This window comes from Solea senegalensis, linkage group LG11 (assembly GCF_019176455.1).
Source record: "Solea senegalensis isolate Sse05_10M linkage group LG11, IFAPA_SoseM_1, whole genome shotgun sequence".
Lineage (NCBI taxonomy): Eukaryota > Metazoa > Chordata > Actinopteri > Pleuronectiformes > Soleidae > Solea > Solea senegalensis.
In genome coordinates, this window is record NC_058031.1 from 23,975,827 (window position 1) to 23,998,420 (window position 22,594).

The following is a 22,594-nucleotide window of genomic DNA, read 5'->3' on the forward strand; positions in this document are numbered from 1 at the left end:
TTGTGTTACGATGCAACAACAAATAACCCAGGTTGTGTTTGGAAAATAAGATTACTTATTTAAAAACGTAAACAGATTTGTGAAGTTAATACTGAACACCTTTTCAAAGACAAAGTGCAGTCAAAAAAATTTTTTTAGCATCAAACTCGAAACACGGTGAGAACAAACACAAAACAGCAGTAAGCGACACTGTTACTGAACACCTTTTCAAAGACAAAGTGTAGTCGCCAGCCTTTAAACCCATCAGACATTTTGTGCCCGTTTTTAATAAACCTTTAAAATGGTTTGGCTAGTTTGTTGCTGGTCCCAACAGTTTTCTTGTCACCTTCACATTTATTAGCATGCAACTCCACGTGAGACAAGCTCGTTGATGACGTACAATTAGAGCGCTAGCCGGAAATGTTAAATGTTAAATATCCATTTATGGGTTTTTTCCATTTGCTTCATTTGATTTTAACACAAAATAAAAGCTACAAAAACATGTTTTTCTAAATGTTAATAAAAACAAATAATGACATTAAAATGAAGCAATTTCAGATTCTGAATTGAACATAAAAAGAATGACTTTATTATATTTAAATAAATACCGCAATTTTTTTTATCAAAAGATCCTCACTTTGTTTTTTTATGTTTTGTGTAAATACGTTTGTGTGCATGACTCTGACGATGCATTTGATGTTTGTTTGTTAGTTTTTTAAGGCGTGGCTCCTAAAGCTAAGATGCATGCCCCGCCCCCCCACCCCTAAGTTTTCAATTCATACCCATTTCATAAGTGTGTGTCTTTGATTGTTCGTACTCTCCGACCCTGCAGCGATAACCCTGTTGCCTTAAGACTCCGGCCACGCCTCCTATCCTCCTCCTCCTCCTCCTCACTCACACACACACACATGTTCGACATTCATGACTTGAGGGGACATTGAATTGACTTACATTCATTTCCTGGAGACTTACTCTAACCTTAACCACAATTACTACTGGCCTAATCCTAACCCTGACACTAACCTTAAAAAATATCTTCACCTAATTTAAATTTGTAATTTACGTTATGGGGACTTGTCCACAAGGAAGACAATTCCCCATAATGTGACTGTGTAAACAGGTTTAGGGCCCCACAACATTAGTAATACCTGGACACACACGCACCCATGTTCCAGAAACAGAAAGTGAGGTGAAGCTGAAAATAAACACACGCGTCTTTAAAGCTTTAAACACATCGCAATCGTACGATCAAAGACGCATGGCTCCGGCCACACTACACACAGTGGGGACACCTCTGTGATGGACAAGTCTGTGGTTGACTCGTGAGTCTTCAAGAGCCTAAAACTGAGACATTTGAAAACTTCAGAGCTGAGTTTTAATGTGGACCAGAAGAACACCGTCACTATTCAATTGAAAATTTCAGAGCAACAATTTAGTCTGGACGTTTGGAAAATAAAGCCGTGACTCCAACTGTTCGTCAACACTAAAACATAACCATGCCACTTTCAAAATAAAAGTCTCACTTTCTGTTCATCCAAGCTAAAGAAATAACCCTAGTTTTCAAAATAAAAGTCTTCCACGCTAAAATAATACGTTTTAAAATTAAAACGCAGACCCACTGCCGACTGTCACTCACACACACACACACACACACACACACAAAGTGGAGGCCTATAGAAACCAGTGAATGGGTGAATGAGTGAATGGGCGGTTCCTCTGTAGCAAAATTCAATGGGAGCCACAGAAGAAGACAACGTTAAAGAGAATCCGACGTTTCGTTCTCTGAATGTAAATAGAACCTTGAGATTGTCTTTTTTTTATTTCTCTTACTTCTTTTATAAAACAATCAACATGTAAGTTTTTTTATTATCAGTTGTTTTTTGTACACAACAACATTTGTATCATCAAACTCTAAACACGGCGAGAACAAACACCAAACAGCAGTAAGCGACACTGTTATTCTGACAAGGCCCCACGGCAGAGCTGTGTCAGGGCATGCGGCGCCTCCTGCTGGCTCAGCCTGCTGCTTGTCGTGGTTTCAAATCTTACGTTTGTTTTTATTGAAATTAAAACTTTGGCTTCTCATGACAAGTTCACACCGGAACCACAGTTATTTTTCGTGTTGTGGAACTTTGGTCATTGGTTCCTCATTTGAATGAACATAACCTGCGACTGCTAGCTTGAAGGGGATGAAGCTAGAGTCGAAGCGCCAAGTACTACGACTTCCTCACTCAGTTTAAGCACCACCCTCTCACATTAAGTCGTGCTTGTGTGGTGTCTTTCTTCCATTCCTGATAAAACTCGGAAGAATCGATCAGTTTTAACAAACAATAACCTGGAACGACTGAAGCTAACTACGCAAAAGTCAGGTCTTTGCAGGATTAGCATCTTTCCGTGTCTCTGCATTGACTCTGTACGTTAAAATCATTGCGCAAAAAATTACCAGTGGTGTTCGGTGTGAATGACGCTTAAAATTAAACAATACTGAAACTTTTTTTTTAAAGATCAATCTCCATTCATCTATTAACGTAATAATCCATAATCAATAATCCAAACCTCTACGCGTTGCCTTGTTAAACGTCTTTTCTGCGATTTTGATGCTGACTGTTTGTATGACTGTAAATAAAGACGGACGACGTGACGCTCACATCTGGAACGCCCCCTGGTGGTTGGCAGCAGTAGAGGTCCTAAGCCCCGCCCTCTCTTGTTAGTGATGAAACTCAAGCTCAGACGCCACTGGCACAAGTGGCTTCATATTTGTCCAGTAGGGGGCGGCGGTGCAGGAGACACGTCGTTTGTCTTTAAACGCGATCGTTTGCCGCCGTGCGTCTGCTCGTCTCTGTTGCCGCCTTCTTTTATACAATAAATTATAAATTAAAAAAAGACAAAAAAAATTTAGCTATGAATAGAAACAATTCTGCAAACGTTAACAGCAGCAGTGCTTTTATCAGTTATGATGACGGGGTCAGTATTGTTGTCACGGCGACGTCATTGTTGCTAATATCAGGATTTAGCAGGAACAATACAGTGGTGGGGTGGGCAGGGTCAGGGACGGGGCTCTAAAGTGGGGGTGGGTGTGTTTGGGTTGAACACAGTGTTTCCCAAAGACTGGGTCGGGGCCCACAGATGAGTCGTTTGTAAGAATTTTCCAAACCCTTTAGTGAACTTTGGTGCTTTTTTGTTTGAATTCATTTTTTAGTGCAGCACAAAGTTTTCCCCCGAACAGATAGTTTAGGAAACACTGTTTTAACACACACATGCATACATAGAATGTGGGGGCGGGGCAATGATGATGATGGGGGCGGGGTGTACTGTGACACGGAGGTGTGCTAATGTTGTACCTGCTTGTTGCGTTGTGCGATGTTCTGTATCTGAACTAACCCAGACTGTCGAATAACTAACCAATAAACATGGATACACACCTGAGTCTGTGTCTGTCTGTCTCTGTGAGGACCAGGTCTGTCCCTGTGATTACCAGGTCTGTCTGTCCCTGTGAGGACCAGGTCTGTCTCTGTGAGGACCAGGTCTGTGGACATGGTGTCAGTGACACTGCGTTCCATTTAAAGCAACAGATGTTACGTACTGTGGCTTTAATGTGACAGAATCCTGAGACACCATCAGGAGGAGGCGGGGCTTAACCAGAATGACTCGTTTAGCTGGTGTGTGTGTGTGTCAGCTGAGACACACACACACACACTCCTCCAGGAATAGACTAGGACGATGAACGGAGCAGCGGAGGTTTTGCCGCGTGGGGGCGCACTGAGGTTCCTGCAGCGTCCGAACGGTGAGTGACGGCGGCACGCACGCGCGCACGCAAATATGCATGCAGAATGAAGCCGTGTGCGCGTGCGTTACCTCGTGGCACTGTGATTGATACATTTCCCCCCCGCTCCTCCCTCTCTCTCTCTCGCTCTCATACACACCCATGCACGCACACACTTATATAACAGCCGTGAGAATTCTGGGAACGTGCCCACATATGTTCAGAGAGCGAGAGAGGGGTGGCGCGTGGTGAAACTCGGCCCTCGTGGTCAGACTGCAGTGACGTCAGAAGGTGACTGTAGTGACGTAAGTGGGTAAGAGTAGCGCGCGCTCACTCCCGGAGCAGCCATTGATTTGATATTGAACAGAGACAGAAACAAAGTCACGTGACTCCAGAGTCTGAAGACAGTCATTATCGTCACTATAATAATAACAATAATGGAGAATAAAGAGACCGCGCGAGCACCGAGAGTGAGGCGCGTGCGCTGTGAGAGCAGCAGAGGTGAGGTTAAACCACACACACGCACGTTTCGTCCATTACTTGAGAGGACATTACATTGACTTACATTATTTCCCCATAACATTTAGTAATACCTGTACACACACACACACACACACTTGCACGAAGAGCTGCAGTGAATGAGAAACAGTGACAGTAACTAATTGTAAAGTCAGAGCTGCAGAGTAACTGAGTTCAAATGTAACTGAGAAACAAAGTGACTGAGTTAAAAAAGTAACTGCGTTAAAAAAGTAACTGAAAAACAAAGTAACTGAAAAACAAAGTAACTGAAAAACAAAGTAACTGAAAAACAAAGTAACTGAGTTAAAAGGTAACTGTAAAACAAAGTAACTGAGTTAAAAATAACTGAAAAACAAAGTAACTGAGTTAAAAGGTAACTGTAAAACAAAGTAACTGAGTTAAAAAGTAACTGAAAAACAAAGTAACTGACTTAAAAAAGTAACTGTAAAACAAAGAAACTGAGTTAAAAAGTAACTGAGAAACAAGGGAACTGAGTTAAAATGTAACTGTGATAAAAAGCAACTGTAAAAATGTAATTGGATAAAATGTGAGTAACAAAGTAACAGAGTAAAAAAATAACAGATTTAAGAAGAGAGTAAACAAGGAACTAAATAATGACATAACTGAGTTTAAAAGTAACTCAGTAAAAATGTAACAGTGTAAAAAATTAACTGAGCAAAAAAGGAAAGTGAGAGAGCAAACAAGGAGAGGTGGCAAGGAGACAAAAACAGAACCAAGACGATGATGATAGTGAGAGCTAAGTCTGTGTCAGAGTTCTCTAACTCCAGGAGATGGCAGTAATGAACATCATGGTAACACCAGAGAAGAAGAAGAAGAGGATGAGACAGTGGGACAGATAGAAGACACAGGCCGTTTCTCAATACTCGAGTTAGCAAGTATGTACTTGCTTACTTGGGAAGTATATACTTGAGAAGTACGCTGGGAGTATATACTTGCCAAGTACGGGAGTACACAAGTATGTGGTTGTTCCTCAATACTCAAGTATGCAAGTATGTATGTATTGTTCTGCTGTTTGAATGGTGGCTGGCGCCAAGTGCTGCAGCCTCATTAGCGCCACCTACAGTGTTGATAAATGAACATATGAAATACTTTTAATAAATGCATATATATGTTGTTATTATTTTTACATTTTAAATATTTAACTTCATTTATTAATTTATTTCTATTAAAATATATAATACAATGTGGAAAATAGATATAGTACAGCATTGAGTAGTGTAGTGTAGTGTATATATATACGTGTACAAATATATACTATTCTACATATCTAATATTTAAATATTATATTTAAATACAGATACAATGACCGTGCCACATGTTTGAATTCCGACCACATGTTTGAATTCTAAATGACTAATTTCTCGCCTCAAATGATCTTAAAACTTTGTTCCAGGACACAGAAAAATATTTATTTCAGATTTATATTTCTATTATCTGCTGCTATGCTCCGCCGAAATGTATTCTGGGATACATGGCCATCCCAAGTACGCTTAAGTCACCTCCGATGCATACTTGGTAAACATGGGCGGAGCGAGAACACTTCCGGGTTTGAGAACCGTCCTCGCTGTTCGCTTACTTGAGAATTGGAACAGCACTTGAACTGAGGCTGATGACGTTTTCACAAGTACGGGAGTACGCAAGTACGCACAAGTACGCACAAGTATGGATATTGAGAAACGGCCAGAGGCCAGTATATACTTGAGAAGTACGCTGGGAGTATATACTTGCCAAGTACGGGAGTACACAAGTATGTGGCTGTTTCTCAATACTCAAGTAAGCAAGTATGTATCTATTGTTCTGCTGTTTGAATGGTGGCTGGTGCCAAGTGCTGCAGCCTCATTAGCGCCACGTACGGTGTTGATAAATGAACATATGAAATACTTTTAATAAATGCATATATACTGTTATTATTTTCACATTTTAAATATTTAACTTCATTTATTATTTCATTTCTATTAAAATATACAATACAATGTGGAAAATAGCATTGTAGAGTAGTATATATATAAATGTACTATAAATATAACTTGTACAAATATATGCTACTCTACATATCTAATATTTACATATTATATTTAAATACAGATACAATGACTGTGCGATTTTAATGTAAATCTATAATTCTAAGTTAAAATAAATAAAACATTAACAATATACAAACTTTCAAACCGTCGCTGCCAAACTATAAATATGCCATATCCATACCCTAACCCTACACAAACCACATGTTTAAATTCTAAATGACTAATTTCTCGCCTCAAATGATGTTAAAACTTTGTTCCGGGACACAGAAAAATATTTGTTTCAGATTTATATTTCAATTATCTGCTGCTATGTTCCACCGAAATGTATTCTGGGATACATGGCCATCCCAAGTATGCTTAAGTCACCTCCGATGCATACTTCCGGGTTTGAGAACGGTCCTCGCTGTTCACTTACTTGAGAATTGGAACAGCACTTGGACTGAGGCTGATGACGTTTGATGAAGTACGGGAGTACGCACAAGTACGCACAAGTATGGATATTGAGAAACGGCCACTTTTTACATAAGCTCAGCTGTTCAGAGGCCATGTGACACCACTTCCACTTGACAGGTCAAAGTTCAGAGTGGAGCTCTGTGATTGGTCGATGACAATCACTCTGAGTTTCATCACCGCAACTGTAAACGGTGAGTGACAGGTGAGCCGACCAATCACAGACACTCTGACCTCTGCAACCAGCCAAACAGGTGAGGTCAGTGACACACGACTCAGGCTCCGCCCACACACACGACACATGGTGTGAGAGTTTAAAACCCTGAACACACACACACACACACGCAGAGAGATAGACAGACACACACACAAGCAGAGAGAGGACACACACACACGTGCAGAGAGAGAGTCAGAGAGGACAGACACACGCAGAGAGAGAGAGACAGAGAGGACAGACACACACACATGCAGAGAGACAGAGAGGACAGACACACACACGCAGAGAGGATAGGCACAGACACTCAATATCTCCCTGTCTCACACACATACACACAGAGGACAGACACGTACAGACACTCTCTCTCTCACACACACACAGACACAGACAGAGTTAGCAGCCATAATGATGTCAGCGACTCACAGAACACTGACTCAGAATCCTCTGGAGAAAATCTGGGTCCCATCAATGAAAAATAGACTGAGCAAACGCAGAGGCTGTGAGTACACACACACACACACACACACACACACTGCACACACACACACACACACAGATAAGAGAAAAGTCTTTAAAAACAGTTACACCTGCTTTATGGCGCAGATATCTGCCCGTGTGTGTGGACCAGTGGGACATTCACCCCAAAAGGTCAGCGTGTCCACCACGTGTCCCAACGACGACCCACTTTATGAACAAACTGTTTTCTCTCATTTCTCATTTTTCTTACAGGACAAAAAAATCTCATGCTTTTTAATGCAGAGGTTTCACCTTAAAGGGATAGTTCAGGATTTTTGAAGCACTGACATCTTTGGGGACCAGTCTGAGACACGGTCACTCACTCTGGCTGCCACCAGCAGGAGACACAAGGAGAAGCTGATTATTATTATATCTAAATTTTTATATCTATATCTATATGTCTATATCTGTTCACATCTTTATCTCACTCTCCCACACCAAAGTCCATAGAGAAAATCTGTGATTTTAGCTCGCGGGGACACAGGAGCTGCTGGTCCTCTGCTGCCTCGTGTGGTCACTTTGTGTCACTGAGGTCAATCTGAACCAATAATTTCAGAAGCCGAATTCACAAAATAAGACATTTGAACTTTGTGATGGAGGCAGCAGTGGATCAACAACTCCTGTGTGTGTGTGATGTTAAAATCACAGATTTTCTCTATGGTGTGGGAAACTGTAGCTATTGTACACTTAAACTGATGTAGATGTTATTACTAAATCTGTTTTTTTTTTTGGTGTTCCTATTGGCAGCCATGTTTTTAACTGCCGTGTCACTGCTGCCTTTAACCCTCATCACTGAATTGGACCTGCATTATTCACGTGTGTGTGTGTGTGTGTGTGTGCAGCGTCGGTGCCTCAGTTCACTAACTCACCCACCATGATCGTGATGGTCGGTCTCCCAGCGCGAGGGAAGACCTACATCTCTAAGAAGCTAACCAGATACCTGAACTGGATCGGAGTCACAACCAAAGGTATCGAGTTTCACACGTTCACATGAAACATCAGTGTAAATATAATCAAAAATGTTCAGATAAAGATAAGTGAGTGCTTTATACACACATATGTAAATATGTATACACATGTTTGTATAAAGCAGAAAAAACTAATTTTCTTTACTAAAAATTACTATCAGAATATTTTATTACGACAGTGCAGTCCACCTTAAAATTACTCTCAGAAATAGAAAATAATCCAATTCTCACAACAAATGAGTGTTTTGTTATCACACAGTTGATTTACATGACATTTGTAGAGTTTAATTCACAATAACATTGTGAATTTCAGTCATTTTGGTTTGAATAATGTGACAGGAAGTGTTTATGTGCTGAGTTTGGAGTGTTTCCTGTTTGACTGTCACCAGATGGCAGCATTTAGTTAGTGACAGAAGTGGTCAAATTTACGATATTTCTTGAATGTATCTCAGCGTGCCGTGAACCCTGCTTTACTTTCAGCATTTTAAAATATTCAAATATTGGACTAAGAATAACATTGAATATTAAAAATATTTAATTTGCCAGTGATAAATGTAGCTTTTGTTTTTGTGTTGCACAATAACGCGTATTTGTCATTCACAGTGTTCAACGTGGGTCAGTATCGCAGAGACGCGACACAAGTGTACAACAGCTACGAGTTCTTCAGACCCGACAACATGGAGGCCATGAAGATTCGGAAGTATGAACATGTTTTATGCCAACGTAACGCAAATGTAACTGCGCTAAACAGAACAGTTTAAAAGATTAATCAGATATATGAAAGGTGTGTCTGTTTATATATTTTACAACTATTAACTTAAAATGTTATCGCATTTTTCACAGAATTTCAAAATAAGTGTTTGTGTTGACATGACACAACGGTATAAATTTCATGCAAAATTAATCTATGAATAAACAAACCTCTTAGCTAAGTGACTTGCCACAACCGGAGGGCCATGTTTTAAATATAAATACACACAAAAAATCTCACATGACCCATCTGAGGGCCCATGACCCACATTTTGGGAACCACTGGTTTATAAAAAAACAAAAGAGCGAGGACATTTTTTCCTTATAAGGACATTTTTTAAGGGTTAGCTGTGATGGTTAAGTGAATTCAGGATGTCAAAGATTGTCCTCACTAAAATGCTAATACAAACGTGTGTGTGGTCTCTCAGAGCGTGTGCGCTCACCGCACTCAAAGACGTGTGTGATTACTTCACCAGAGAGCGGGGACAGGTCGCGGTGAGTGGACAGTGGGACAATAACGATGCTCGAGGACACATTTATGTTTCAGTCTGACGTGGTTTTCTTATTCTTGAAGGTTTTCGATGCGACCAACACGACCCCCGATCGCAGAGAGGTCATTCGCAATTTTGCCAAAGAAAATGGTTACAAGGTCGCTTTTTATTTTTATAACAAAAAAAAGACTTAAATATACATAAATTAAAGGAAGAAATAGCATTTTTACACCATTAAGTGTGTTTAATGTGTCTTTGTTTTCAGGTTTTCTTTGTGGAGTCATTGTGTGACGATCCAGAAATCATCGCTGAGAATATTAAAGTAAGTGTGTGTTCGTTTGCATTCATTAGATCTTATTCTTTATTATTACTGACTGCAGTCTGACCAAGTGTTTACATGCAGGAGTAATCAGACTATGAATTACATGATCCAGGTATGTTAGTCCGACTAAGACCAGCTGGATTTTAGTCAGACTAACATGTTTACATGACAAAGAAAAGTTAATTATTGTCTTAATCTGCATAAAATCTGACTTCTACCTCTGAAGCTGTTTGGATGAGAAATGTTTGTTTATTTAAAAACCTCTCTCTCTCTCTCTCTCTCCCTCCCTCCGTAAAGCAAGTGAAGCTGAGTAGTCCAGACTACATAGACTGCGACAAAGACGAGGCCGTGGATGACTTCCTGAAGAGGATCGAATGTTACAAGTTGACGTACGTCCCTCTGGACGACGACAACGACAGGTGACACACCATCGCCGTTTAACAATCGCAATATTATCGCTCTACGACTCTTGAGTCGACTGAAACGCGTAAATGGAACGGGATAGCGAGCGTGCGTTATTGATCATCTGCTCGTAAACTTCGTCAAGAAGTGTCAAACCTGTCCCTCTGATGTTCACCGTCTCAGGTTTGTGTAACTCAAAGGCAAAGGTTACCATAGCGACGTCTCAATACGTTTTAAAGTATTTACTATATTCATCGTCCCAAACACGTTAAGAAAAACCCAGCAGGATCAGTTGACGTTAATACTTTAACTTCAACGGTAAAAGGCTACGTTTGTTAGCCGTCACGCTAGTTAGCATAAACATTTGGCATTTGATCAAGTAACGATTTGTGTATAAGCAAAATTACCCACAATCCTCTGAGCACGCACGTTTTTACCAGGCTTTTTAAAATGGGGTTATTACAATAACACAAGTTAACACAATTTAAATATTTATTTAAGACACTTCCCGTCTCTGTCCTCGTCCTCCCGCAGGCACCTGTCCTACATTAAGATCATTAATGTGGGCAGTCGGTACCTGGTGAACCGGATCCAGGACCACATCCAGAGCAGAATCGTTTACTACCTCATGAACATCCACGTCACGCCCAGATCCATCTACCTGTGTCGCCACGGAGAGAGCGAGCTCAACCTCGTGGGCCGAATCGGAGGAGACTCTGGACTGTCCACACGTGGGGCCAAGGTGTGTGTGTGTGTGTGTGTGTGTGTGTATTGTGTTGCCCCACCTCTGTCTCTCAGCTAACGTCCAGCCTGTTTGTTGACCGGTCAGTATGCCAGCGCACTGGGCTCATACATGCGTGGACAGAGCATCAGAGACCTGAAGGTGTGGACGAGTCACATGAAGAGAACCATCCAGACTGCAGAGGCTCTGGGAGTCCAGTACGAACAGTGGAAGGCCCTCAATGAGATCGACGCTGTGAGTATAAACACATGAAACCAGGAAACACATGACAACATGAAACCATGACACACATGAAACTGTGTGCGTGTGTGTCTCAGGGTGTGTGTGAGGAAATGTCCTACGAGGAGATCCAGGAGAATTACCCAGAAGAGTTTGCTCTAAGGGACCAGGACAAATATCGATACCGTTACCCCAAAGGAGAGGTGAGTGTCCCCGCTCCCTCATCGTGTCCCCGCCCCCTCATCGTGTCCCCGCCCACTTTTTCTTGCGTCTGTCTGACGTTTTATACACTCCCTGTCTGTGTGTGGAACAGTCTTACGAGGACCTGGTCCAGCGTCTGGAGCCCGTCATCATGGAGCTGGAGCGGCAGGAGAACGTCTTGGTCATCTGTCACCAGGCTGTTATGAGATGTTTACTCGCCTACTTCCTGGACAAGAGTGCAGGTGTGGAAACAAACAAACAAACAAAAAAACGTGTTACATGTTTGTAAAACTGTGGCAAACTGAGGCTCGAAACACATGATTCCCAAACTGTGAAACCTGGGGTAGAAATGTATACGTGGTGTTAAAAGTATGTGGGAGAGGTCACGTGTCTGAAGGTCACATGACTTAAGGGGTCTAAAGTGGTTTTATTTGATCTAAGAGTTTATTGGGGGATATAAAGAACAGCTCATTATTTAGCAGTCAGTCTGTTGGTGGATATAGAGAACAGCTCATTATTTAGCAGTCAGTCTGTTGGTGGATATAGAGAACAGCTCACTATTTGGCAGTCAGTCTATTGGGGGATATAGAGAACAGCTCATTATTTAGCATTCAGTCCGTTGGTGGATACAGAGAACAGCTCATTATTTGGTAATTTTTGGGTGGAGTAAACTTTAGCAGAGGTTTAGGTGTGAAAGTAAATGGTCTTTTTTGTTGTTGCTGTCAGGTGAGCTTCCATACCTGAAGTGTCCTCTGCACACGGTCCTGAAACTCACCCCAGTCGCCTATGGTCAGTATCTCTTGTTCTTCATAACGTTCATTCTTACAAATTCTGATGTCCTCTTTTGTCAATAACAGCACAACCAGTGGTTTCCAAAGGCTGGGTCAGGACCCACACATGGGTCATGCAAGGTGTTATTTAGGTCCCCAACCAAATTTGCAGAATTCGATTAACATTCTAGATGAGATTTATGTGTATATGTTGTTAATGACTTGCATGAAATTAAGTTTTCATTCATCTGAAACCAAATCGTAACATAAATCATGAAAGGATTGAAGTTGTAACATCTTATGTTACATATCTGCAACTCATATTTTGAATCGGTAAATAAATCATTTTCAGGACACGTTTTGTAAATTCACTGAAACAAATCTTGCAACACTCTCCCGTGACCCATGTATAGGTCCCCACCCAGTGTTTGAACCACAGGTGTAGAGTGAACTAACTGTAACTTTTATAAAAACACATTGTTTCAGTCATTGTGTTTGATGGTTTGTGTATTTTTTCTCTCTCAGGTTGTAAAGTGGAGTCTGTTTTCCTCAACATTGAAGCTGTGAATACACACAGAGACAAACCAGTGGTAAATCATTAATTCATTCACTCATTCATAAACACACATCATCGTGTCCCCGCCCATGTTGGTGCGACTTCATTGGAGGTCAATTCTGAAATCTGGTGTCAGAATCTAGTTTCACATTTTACTGCGACAGTGATTCCCAAAGTGTGGGCGTAGTGGAAAGTTTACAGGGAATTTAGCCATTTTTTTAAATATTTAAAACAAACCCATAACGCAACACTTTTTGAGTCGTAAGTCAGGAAATATTTGCTCCAATTCCTAAATTTGGGAATTTTTTTTGAGATTAATCTCTTAAACAGGTGAAACCTAATCCTCATAAATGCAAAGGAAAAGTTTCCTATTTGGAATATTCCCAAAATTCACAATTTTCCCATGAAAAGATCCTGGAATTCGTCTGAAAAACAAATCTCTTAATATTCGATGTACTCAAAGTGCCTCAGCAGCTTTAAAGGTGCAGTGTCAGCAGTTTTTCAGCTCATACCTGGTTCTTTTGTCCTTGCATTTGTCTCAGAATGTGGACGTGGACAGAGACACAGCGGAGGCTTTAGGGACGGTGCCCGATCACATCTAGATGAGGAGGAGGCGGAGTCAGGTTCTAATGATCCAACCTGATGGGAAAAGAGTGGCCTTTTAAGAAAAGAAAAAAAAAAAAATCATCATCACTATTATTGTTACTATAATTATTGTGGTGGTGGAAAGTTCCTTCTGTAGCAGCCTGTTTAAATTGTAAATGCACTTTATGATGCAGCGCACAGAGGTCACACGCTGTCAGTTAGCCTAGCATAGCATTAGAAAATAAATGAAAGTAGCCAGACTTTGTTTAAAGGCAATAACATTTTTAGAAGCTCATCCAAAAACAACCAGAGTTTGTGTAAACATCCAAAAAAGAAAAACGTTTTGAACACGTCGTCTGTCATTCAACCGTTTAAGTCTTGAAAGCGTGGTTTCCATGGTTACTAGGGAGCTATGACTCCAGCTACGACGTGTGGCTAACGCAAGGAATGTAAATTTGAAACGTATTATGTAAATTAGAAAATAATTAGAATATTTAATTAACATCTGCTGAGAAGTTTATGTCATTGGGGTCGGCCATTTTAAAAATTGTAATTTTTGTTTTTATTTTCCACTCAAAATGTTGTGAATTACAATTTAAATCGACTGTCCTGGAAAAACACCTAAGCCAAAAGCGCTAACAGTAGCTAAATCCGTAGGACCACAAACTAGCTTTTTTGGTAAACTGACCACAGTTAGACTAAGCTAAGCTAACTAGCTGTAAATTTAGCACGTGAATGTATTAATCTGTCTTGAACATGAACCAGTTAGCGTAGTTGGTATTTTAACTTCCCGATACCATGACGTGCCTCACGCCAAAATTAGCATCTGAGGTCAATATTATATACATATAATATTTAGACTTCCTGTGTCAACAACAAGATCTAAAAGTTTTCTGTTTTTAATGTGCACATCTTTAATTTTAGTCATTCACCTTTACTGTGCAGCTAATCAAGCCCTTCAACATAAAAGCCATTGACTTCAGCTTTTTTTACTAGCTCCTGTCTAAGCTTTTTTTTGCCACGTGGCACTTACTAATGACATACACGTTTTTATATCTTTTCATTTTAGTCGTTGTTTTACAACTATCGCAGAATATTAGCGATGACATGAAGTAGTCGTGCAAATCCTGTTTCCAGTAACGGATCAAGTCGCGACTTCAAGATTCAACCGTCGCTTTGTTGACATTTTGTGGAGGATTTCGGATTCTTAAACACAAACTAGTCGCATGTTCCGTTTGTTGTCAGAACTCAGGAATTTTCCAACTCCGACATTGGATTCCAAGATAGCTACCACAGTACAAACACTGCAACAGTGAACCAGTCGTGCACATAGTACCATTTGATTTCTATTCGCGAACAATGTGACTACACTGTTTGAGTGAGCGTTGGTAGCAACAGGTATCGCTAACAATGGCTAGCCCAGAATTATACATAGTTTTTTTTAAGACTCAATGTAAATGGAACAGCGTAGAAACAAAACCTTTAGTTTTTATAGAAATTACACCTCATGTAGCTTAAAATACCAATTAACTATGCAACATACGTGTGTGGTCGCACGCGCAATGTGTGAACAGTTGCACGTTTTTAAAAATAGAAACAAAGGGAAACTGGTGCAATATTAATAATAATAATAATTACTGTACAACACGTTAGTTCTTCCTTTAAGTTTGATTATATTTATATGACTTTCAGACTGTGAAACGTCAGTGATGTGTTTCCGATCTCTGTTACGTAAAGTTCCGGACACTCTCCGGGTTACCTGAACACACCGTCACTGCTCCTGGTTAGTTGGTACCACGAGGTAGCGCCATTGTCCACTCTGGTCCGATTCTGAAAGAGGCGGAGTCAAGTTCAACATCACCCGAGCAGACGACAGTGAAAGATTGAAGTTTTCGTTAAAGCACTCACTTGAGTTGAAACCACAGTCACAGCAGAAGCAAAACAAACATTCACAGACACAACAACTCTGTAAATTACACAAAAATAAACATTATACACAAACTTTAAACGTTTTTAAATCACATATTTAAAATAAATGACAAATAATCAAATAAAAGTACAGCCAATAAATTTTAAGAGACACACAAAGAAAACAAATACATATTTGACAATTTTCTTCTTCCCGTCTGATAAAATATAACTGTTTAATAATTTAACAAATAACAGTTACTATTTAATCTACATTTTATTTACGGTAATTTCAATAAAACAAAAATAAAGTGACTTAACATTGATTAAGTTTCTGAGAACAAAAATGTGTCATTTGTAATAATCGGCCAAGAAATGGCAAATATGGTCCCAGTTAACGTCTACCTCGATCAACACTTTTAAGTATTGAGTTAATTATTATTCTCAACTACAAAGCACACAACGACGTTAAAGATGAGACTTGTACGTGTGAAAATGATTAAAATACCATTTGTGGGAAACTGCATCTTATTTTAAACCCAGAGTGTAAACACTCGCTGTCCACTGTATTAGGTACACGAACACTATTCACAACAGTGATTTTTCCAGGAGTCTGGTGAGTGTTGGTGTGTTTCAATCATCACAGCGATTCGTGTAAACCTGAGTCAGCTTTCCCGATGCTGGCAGCAGGTAACAGTTTTGGCACCACTTGCTGATTGTACTAGACAACCAAAGGTGCTTCTTAAGATTGGAGAAAACCTGATGCTGAAAATATTCAGGAACAGGAACGCACGTTGGAACACGTTTACGTTTATGTGCCGTCCCGTTTTCTGTGTGATCGTGTGACTGTGTGTGTGTGTGTGTGTGTGTGTGTAAGGAAGTCAATGAAAATATGATGTCAATCAAAACAAATGACTGATGTTAAATAATCAGTAACTTTATTTTTGGAACTTGTTCTTGTTTTAAGTTCAGACAATAAAATAAAACATGGGAAAATAAAAATGTGTCGTCTGTCAAATTAAATGTCGCTCTACAAAATATTACAAGCACTTCGACACGTGTATGTACATACAGTATATGTGTGTGTGTATATATATATACATATATATACATATATACACATACATACATATATATATATATATACATATATATATATATATATAAAGATACACACACGTAGTATAGATGTATGTATTAGGGCTGCAAAAAACTGAACAAAATCACACAAACTGGTTTGAATTATTAAAAGAAAAACACTAAAACTTATTTAATCGATTAGTTTTTGCAGCCCTGACACACACACACACACACACACACACACACACACACACACACACACACACACACACACACACACACACACACACACACACACACACACACACACACACACACACACACGGATCATGTGTTACTGTTGTTGCTTGGCTGTGATGAGTGAGCGACTCTGTACTGTTGACTCCAACTCTGAGGCTGCTGATCGTGAAGCTGGAGACAGACAGAGAGACAGACAGAGAGACAGAGAGACAGAGAGATGAATCAATGATAAATCATGATCTTTCATGAAACTTTTTAAAGCCAAAGTCGTTTATTTAGACTTCATTTCTTTCTGAGTGACTGCCAAATAATGAGCTATTCTCTACATCCACTAACAGACTGACTGCCAAATAATGAACAGAAACCACTAGACTTTCCTATCCTGGCTTTAACCCCCTGCTGGTCACCACGTGAATGAGTCACTTACTTCACCCATGAACTCCAGGAGTTTGACCTTTGACACTTCCAGGTTGGCTCGTTGACCCCAGCGTAACTCATGCTCAATTGGATCTGTGTGAGGGATTCGCACAAACTCCAGATACCTACACACACACACACACAGAATCAAGAAAATTATTGGATAGATCGACATCGATTGAGACAACGTGAGATCATACGAGTGTGAAAAGACATTGTTGGGAGTTTGGAGTCGTGATCCAGACTCTGGTTCTGGTTCTGCTCCTCGCTCCCGTTGCTCTGTGGTGTGGTATAAACCCGAGTCTATGGTCTGACAGACACTGGCTCTGATCACACCACTTCTACACAAATACACACTCTGACTCAGGCTGGACTCGAACCTGCCACCCTTTGACCTTCTGACCTCAGTTCCACTGCGGTCGACCACTGAGCTACAGGTTTCTCTCACCTTTGACGAACAAACTCGTCTGTGATCACTTTCTTCACGTCTCCAAACTCCGGGTGTTTCTCTCTGTGGACGTTTGAAGTCGTCATGTGACATTTAAATACAGATTTAAACCAAATAAAGATTAAAGATCATGTTCAATTGTTTGTGATTTAAAAAGCTGATCAGTTAATGTGATGTGTGTTAGTTAACAATGTGACTGATTAAGATCAAAGTAAACCGATAAAATAAAACTCACCCAGGGTCGACACGGAGTTTCTTTAGAATGTTCCAGATGAGAGCTACAAATCAATAAAACACACTTTTATTTTCCGTAAGTGCAACAAAATGATGCTGAAAAAAACCAAAATCCTCCTAAAATTGCAAATACAAATGAATCAATAAAATCAGCGTGTGGTCCTGGAAACTGATGGTTCAACCAGTTCTTCTTCTAATAATCTACGGTAGGTGGTAAAAACAACACTGCCCCCCACAGGAAGCAGCTGGAACTGAACAAGTACTTTAAATATTCAAACTGCAGGAGGCGCAAGGTTTTTCTTAAAGCAGAAATGTTTGTGAAATGAAACTATTTCAGATAAAATAATCTTTTCCAGACAGAAGAAAACATGTTTGTTTGTCACAGATCTTTTTAAATATATTAATCAAATGAAAATGAGAACAATTATGTAAATGATTCAGCCTGTGGCCAAGTGGAAAGGGAACTTGGCTTGTAACCGCAAGGTCGCCGGTTCAAGTCCCCACCAGGTCGAAAAGGGCTGGGGTACCCCTGAGCAAGGTACCCAACCCCCATTGCTCCCCGGGCGCTACTCAGTGTGGCAGCCCACTGCTCCTAATTCTAGGATGGGTCAAAATGCAGAGAATAATTTCCCTAAGGGGATTAATTAAGTATTTTTTTTTTTAAAAAGTATCATATCAAGTTTTATATTCTCATTTCTTTGATCCATAATCTCATAATTTTGTCTTTGTTTTTGTCCACAAACCAAAATGATTCAGTTTTAATGATTTTATGGAGCAAAGAAACCAGAAAATATTTACATTTAAGAAACTGAAAACTCACAAACTGCTTTGAATTAGTAAAAAAAAAAAACAGCACAGGCTTTAAAAGGCCTTGAATTATGACTGACAGATCTGACTTCATAGCTCCTCCTCAAAGTGGGCGGAGTCATTGTATCACGTCTGCGTGAAACGGCCTTGACATGGTTTTTCTACGCGACACAAACACAAACTAGTGACTTGTAAAGCAGTTGTTTTGGGTCAAAGTGAATCATTAAAAAGATTTGTTGACAGAATGGTTCAGACCTTCAGACGCTGTCTGATTTTTAAGTCTTAACCTTGATCTACAGTTGGACATTGTTGGTCTTTAGTGACGACACTCTCTGACCAATCAGAGGCTGGCAGTCGGATGACGTCACAGTTTAGTATCGGCTCAGCTGAACCTCGTCTGAGCAGGAACTGAAAAAACCAGCAGGTACCAGGTTCTATCTTTGATGACGAGAAACAAGTCGAGTTGTGATAGAAGTGTGTAGTGGAAAAGCATCACTACAGAGGCGGCCATTTTGCAATACTGTAAACAATGGTCAGTCACATTTGTTAGACGGGATTAGTGTGAGGTGGTTTGATAAACTCACCTTCTCTGACGACGCCTCCTTTCATGAAAATAACACCGAGGACGACGAACAGCAGAGCCGTCTTTGGATTAGAGAGACTGCGCACACGCACGCACGCACGCACACACACACACGTGCAACATGCATGACTAGAGGGGACATTGCATTGACTTACATTCATTTGCTGGAAACTTACACTAATCTTAACTATTACCATAAATGAATACTGACCCAACCCTAACCTTAAAACATATCTTCATTAAGAGTTTTTTTAATTGTTTACCAAAATCTATGAAGAATAATTAATATACAAATGCAAAAACTAAACAGTATATCAGGTTTTAAACACGTGTCTCCAGTTTGTTTAAAAAGCGAGGATGTGACCATGATGTCTTTCACACAGGGTACCCGTCTTAACCACTGAGCCATCCCACCCCCTCTTATCTCGTCACTGCAGACGCAACCGTGTTTGGCCACGCCCCCCAACTATGTTAAGGACCGTCAGGGTTTTCAAGTTATTTTCAATCATAGAGAGAGAGAGAGAGAGGAAACTGACCTGAGAGAGAGTAAACTGACCTGATCTGTGGGCATCCATCAACCGCCTCCAACTTATTGACGAGGATGTAGACGTGATTTTTGGTGTCAATTTCAACCAGTTTAAGACCAAAAACCTGGAACAAAGAGCAGAGGAAAACAAACATTACAAGTAAGAACGAGGACCGACATCACACCTGAGCCGAGTGCATTACAAATATACTGTAAGCATTCAGTTCCATGGAGCAAAGAAAGAAACCAGAACATATTCACATTCAATACACTAAAGACTAAAGGTTTTAATTGTAGAAAAGTGATAATAATATATAAATTAGTCTAGAGACATGAAAATGACCTTCACTGACCAGGAAATAATCAAGAACATGTTGATTTTCTTCATTAAAACGGTCTGTGAAGCTTCAAAACATCTACATTTCTCAAATAAATACTTTCTCTTTGACATCATATGACAACATGAAATCTTCTGAAAGACATTGTATCATCAGCAAAGAAAAGAATTAAAAAAATGTGGCCAGAACCATCCTTTTTTTTTTACCTACAGGGGGCAGCAGAGCATTACACTAACAAACCAATGTGATTTTAATGATTTCTTTGTTCTTTGCAAAGGAACCAGAAAATATTCACATTTAAGAAGAGGGTAAAAAATCTTTTTTAATGTTTAACAAAAACATTCAAACTGATAATTGATTAAAAACAGTTGTGAGCGTCAGACTGAACAAACCTGCTCAAACATCTCCGTCGCTCTCTTCATGATCTCGGGGTAAACGGTCCTGTATTCCTTCACCACATTTTTTATCAGATCTGAGAGGAAAGAAGAAAAAAGAAGACGATATAAAGGTGATATATGTTGTTTTATATCACCAGGGATGCGTATTTAAATACTGACTTGATTATAAAAAAAGCCTGTGACTCTTCATGTTTCTCTAATAACTACTCTGTTACAAGTATTTAGTGAATGGAAATCGTGTTTGCAGAAGTGATGAAATGAACAAAGTTTTTTTCCTCAACCCTGCATGGTCTCTTGTGTCTAAAGTTAAAGATTAAATTCAATGTTTTTTTAAAAGGTCCAACTGGAATCTAATGATTACAAGAGGAAGGTGAAATCTACAAATCCAACTTTCACTGTAAAGACTGTCTTCACCTGCTCGTCTGACGGGAATCTTCTTCTGCTGCTTGACCAGGAAATACTGCACCACCTCAGCTGTCTGCAGCGAAACATGGAGGACACAACATTTTAAACAAAACACTGACAAACTGAGGGTTCCTGTGTGTGTGTGTGTGTGTGTGTGTGTGTGTATGTTACCTTGTAGTCAACCTGATCAGATGTGAAATTCTCCAGCGCTCTCTGCACCTGTGACGTACTCGGCTGAGTGAAGGTCACGTCGTTGTCCTCCTGAGTCGATGTGACATCATGTTGTCTCTGCATGGACAAAAACACTGACGTGTCATCAACAACCACAACAACACCACTACCACCACAACTCTAATAATCATGCACATGAAGTCCCAGTTCTCCAAACCTCTATGAAACAACAAATGTAGACTTTAATGATCGATTCATTATCGATTCAAGTGTTGTTTTTTAAATAATTCAAACAAGTTTTCTGTGATTAGCTTCTGTGAATATTTTCTGGTTTAATCCCAGATATTAAATTGTGTTTTTATTGTCCTAAACGTTCATTATCCCTGTAAACTTCACCTTAAACGCTTAAGAATAAAACACCCTGTGGACTAAGTGTACTGTACAATTAATTTCCTTTAAATTTCTCAGTTTGTCCTTATGTCTTTGTCTGACTTATGTCCTCACATGTTGTCTTTGTGTTGTTTTGTCTCATGTCAGTTGTGTTGTTCATTTATCAATTTAATATTGTCTTAATTCTGTATTTTACTATTATGTTGTCTAGGAAAATCTGTCCAGGGACTTCAGGTGGAAAAATAGCTTTCTGACTAATGTACATTGTCCCTGTGAACGAAATCAATGAAATTAAAATGCATACATGTAATTTTGTCCACTGTTTGTAAGTGTGTATGTTAAACAGTATGTATATGTTTGTAGCCTAGTACTACTACTTTAAAATTAAGTACATAAAGCTGCTGACTTACTGCTGTGGACTGTCTCTTCCTCTGCGTCATGTCCTCACACTGTCTGACAAACACAAACACAAACATTTTTAAACATTTTACCTTTCATTTTTTACCTCTGATGAATCGTTTTTCACCGTTAATTCTTCTTATTTTGACGCTGAACGACAGAAACACACGCGGAAGTGACGGTTTGTCCGTTTAAAGCTAAATTAGCGTTAACGAGGGAAACAAACAGCATTAGAATAAAATTCAGCTAAGATGTAAGTTTAAATGTTCCTGAAATGAAGAAAATTCAAAATAAAAGAGAAAAATAAGTAAATAATTCTCACCTATCGCTGTTGTTTTTTTTCAGACGAATTCCCGCGGCTGCGGTTGAAGTCGCGCGTTGATGACGTAGTTCCTTTTCCCGACCTTTATCGAAGTTCCTTATTTACTTATATTGCGAATATTAGTATTATTATTATTATCATCGTCATTAGCACGATTATTTATTTATTGTCTTTAATGAACGTTAAATATTTATATTGACGGAATACTTGTTTGTTACATGTGGAAGTTAACGTCTTTTCAATAAAGTTCATTCAAAAAAAGGCGTTCGACAAGCAAAGTTGTATTACTGCCCCCTCCTGGTCTGGGGTGTGAAGGCAGGACTGACTTTGTCAAAATAAAATAAAATTGAACAATTTTTGTTTCAAATTAAACATTTATTACAGTCATGACTTAGCATCTTATAATGATGACTCAGCATCTTATTAACTGTGA

The 22,594-nt window shown here is 39.6% G+C and overlaps 2 protein-coding genes across 5 annotated transcripts; one reads left to right on the forward strand and one right to left on the reverse strand.

Moving 5' to 3' along the window:
• Positions 1-3,632: 3,632 nt before the first annotated feature.
• On the forward strand, positions 3,633-15,506 carry LOC122777853 (6-phosphofructo-2-kinase/fructose-2,6-bisphosphatase-like). Of its 3 annotated transcripts, none has more exons than XM_044039352.1 (14): positions 3,633-3,763; positions 8,332-8,457; positions 9,061-9,157; positions 9,636-9,702; positions 9,782-9,856; positions 9,964-10,020; positions 10,318-10,439; positions 10,957-11,164; positions 11,252-11,398; positions 11,482-11,586; positions 11,697-11,826; positions 12,311-12,373; positions 12,880-12,944; positions 13,453-15,506. In XM_044039352.1, exons 1-14 carry the CDS (start codon positions 3,700-3,702, stop codon positions 13,510-13,512), a joined length of 1,386 nt encoding a protein of 461 aa, XP_043895287.1. In that variant the 5' UTR covers positions 3,633-3,699; the 3' UTR covers positions 13,513-15,506. The 3 variants fall into 3 exon arrangements, with proteins under 3 accessions (XP_043895287.1, XP_043895286.1, XP_043895285.1); XM_044039351.1 differs by lacking the exon at positions 3,633-3,763 and adding an exon at positions 3,770-4,243; XM_044039350.1 differs by lacking the exon at positions 3,633-3,763 and adding an exon at positions 7,237-7,472.
• Positions 15,507-16,776: 1,270 nt separating this feature from the next.
• On the reverse strand, positions 16,777-22,254 carry ndnl2 (necdin-like 2). 2 transcript variants are annotated; one of them, XM_044039354.1, is made up of 11 exons: positions 22,162-22,254; positions 21,851-21,893; positions 21,051-21,167; positions 20,889-20,952; positions 20,469-20,548; positions 19,769-19,863; positions 19,214-19,290; positions 17,824-17,866; positions 17,589-17,651; positions 17,151-17,265; positions 16,777-16,894 (listed from the first exon to the last, which is right to left on the reverse strand). In XM_044039354.1, the coding sequence occupies exons 2-11, from the start codon at positions 21,878-21,880 to the stop codon at positions 16,811-16,813; spliced, it is 768 nt and encodes a 255-aa protein (XP_043895289.1). In that variant the 5' UTR covers positions 21,881-21,893; positions 22,162-22,254; the 3' UTR covers positions 16,777-16,810. The 2 variants fall into 2 exon arrangements, with proteins under 2 accessions (XP_043895289.1, XP_043895288.1); XM_044039353.1 differs by having other exon boundaries at positions 21,851-21,889; positions 22,162-22,224.
• Between the last annotated feature and the right edge of the window lie 340 nt (positions 22,255-22,594).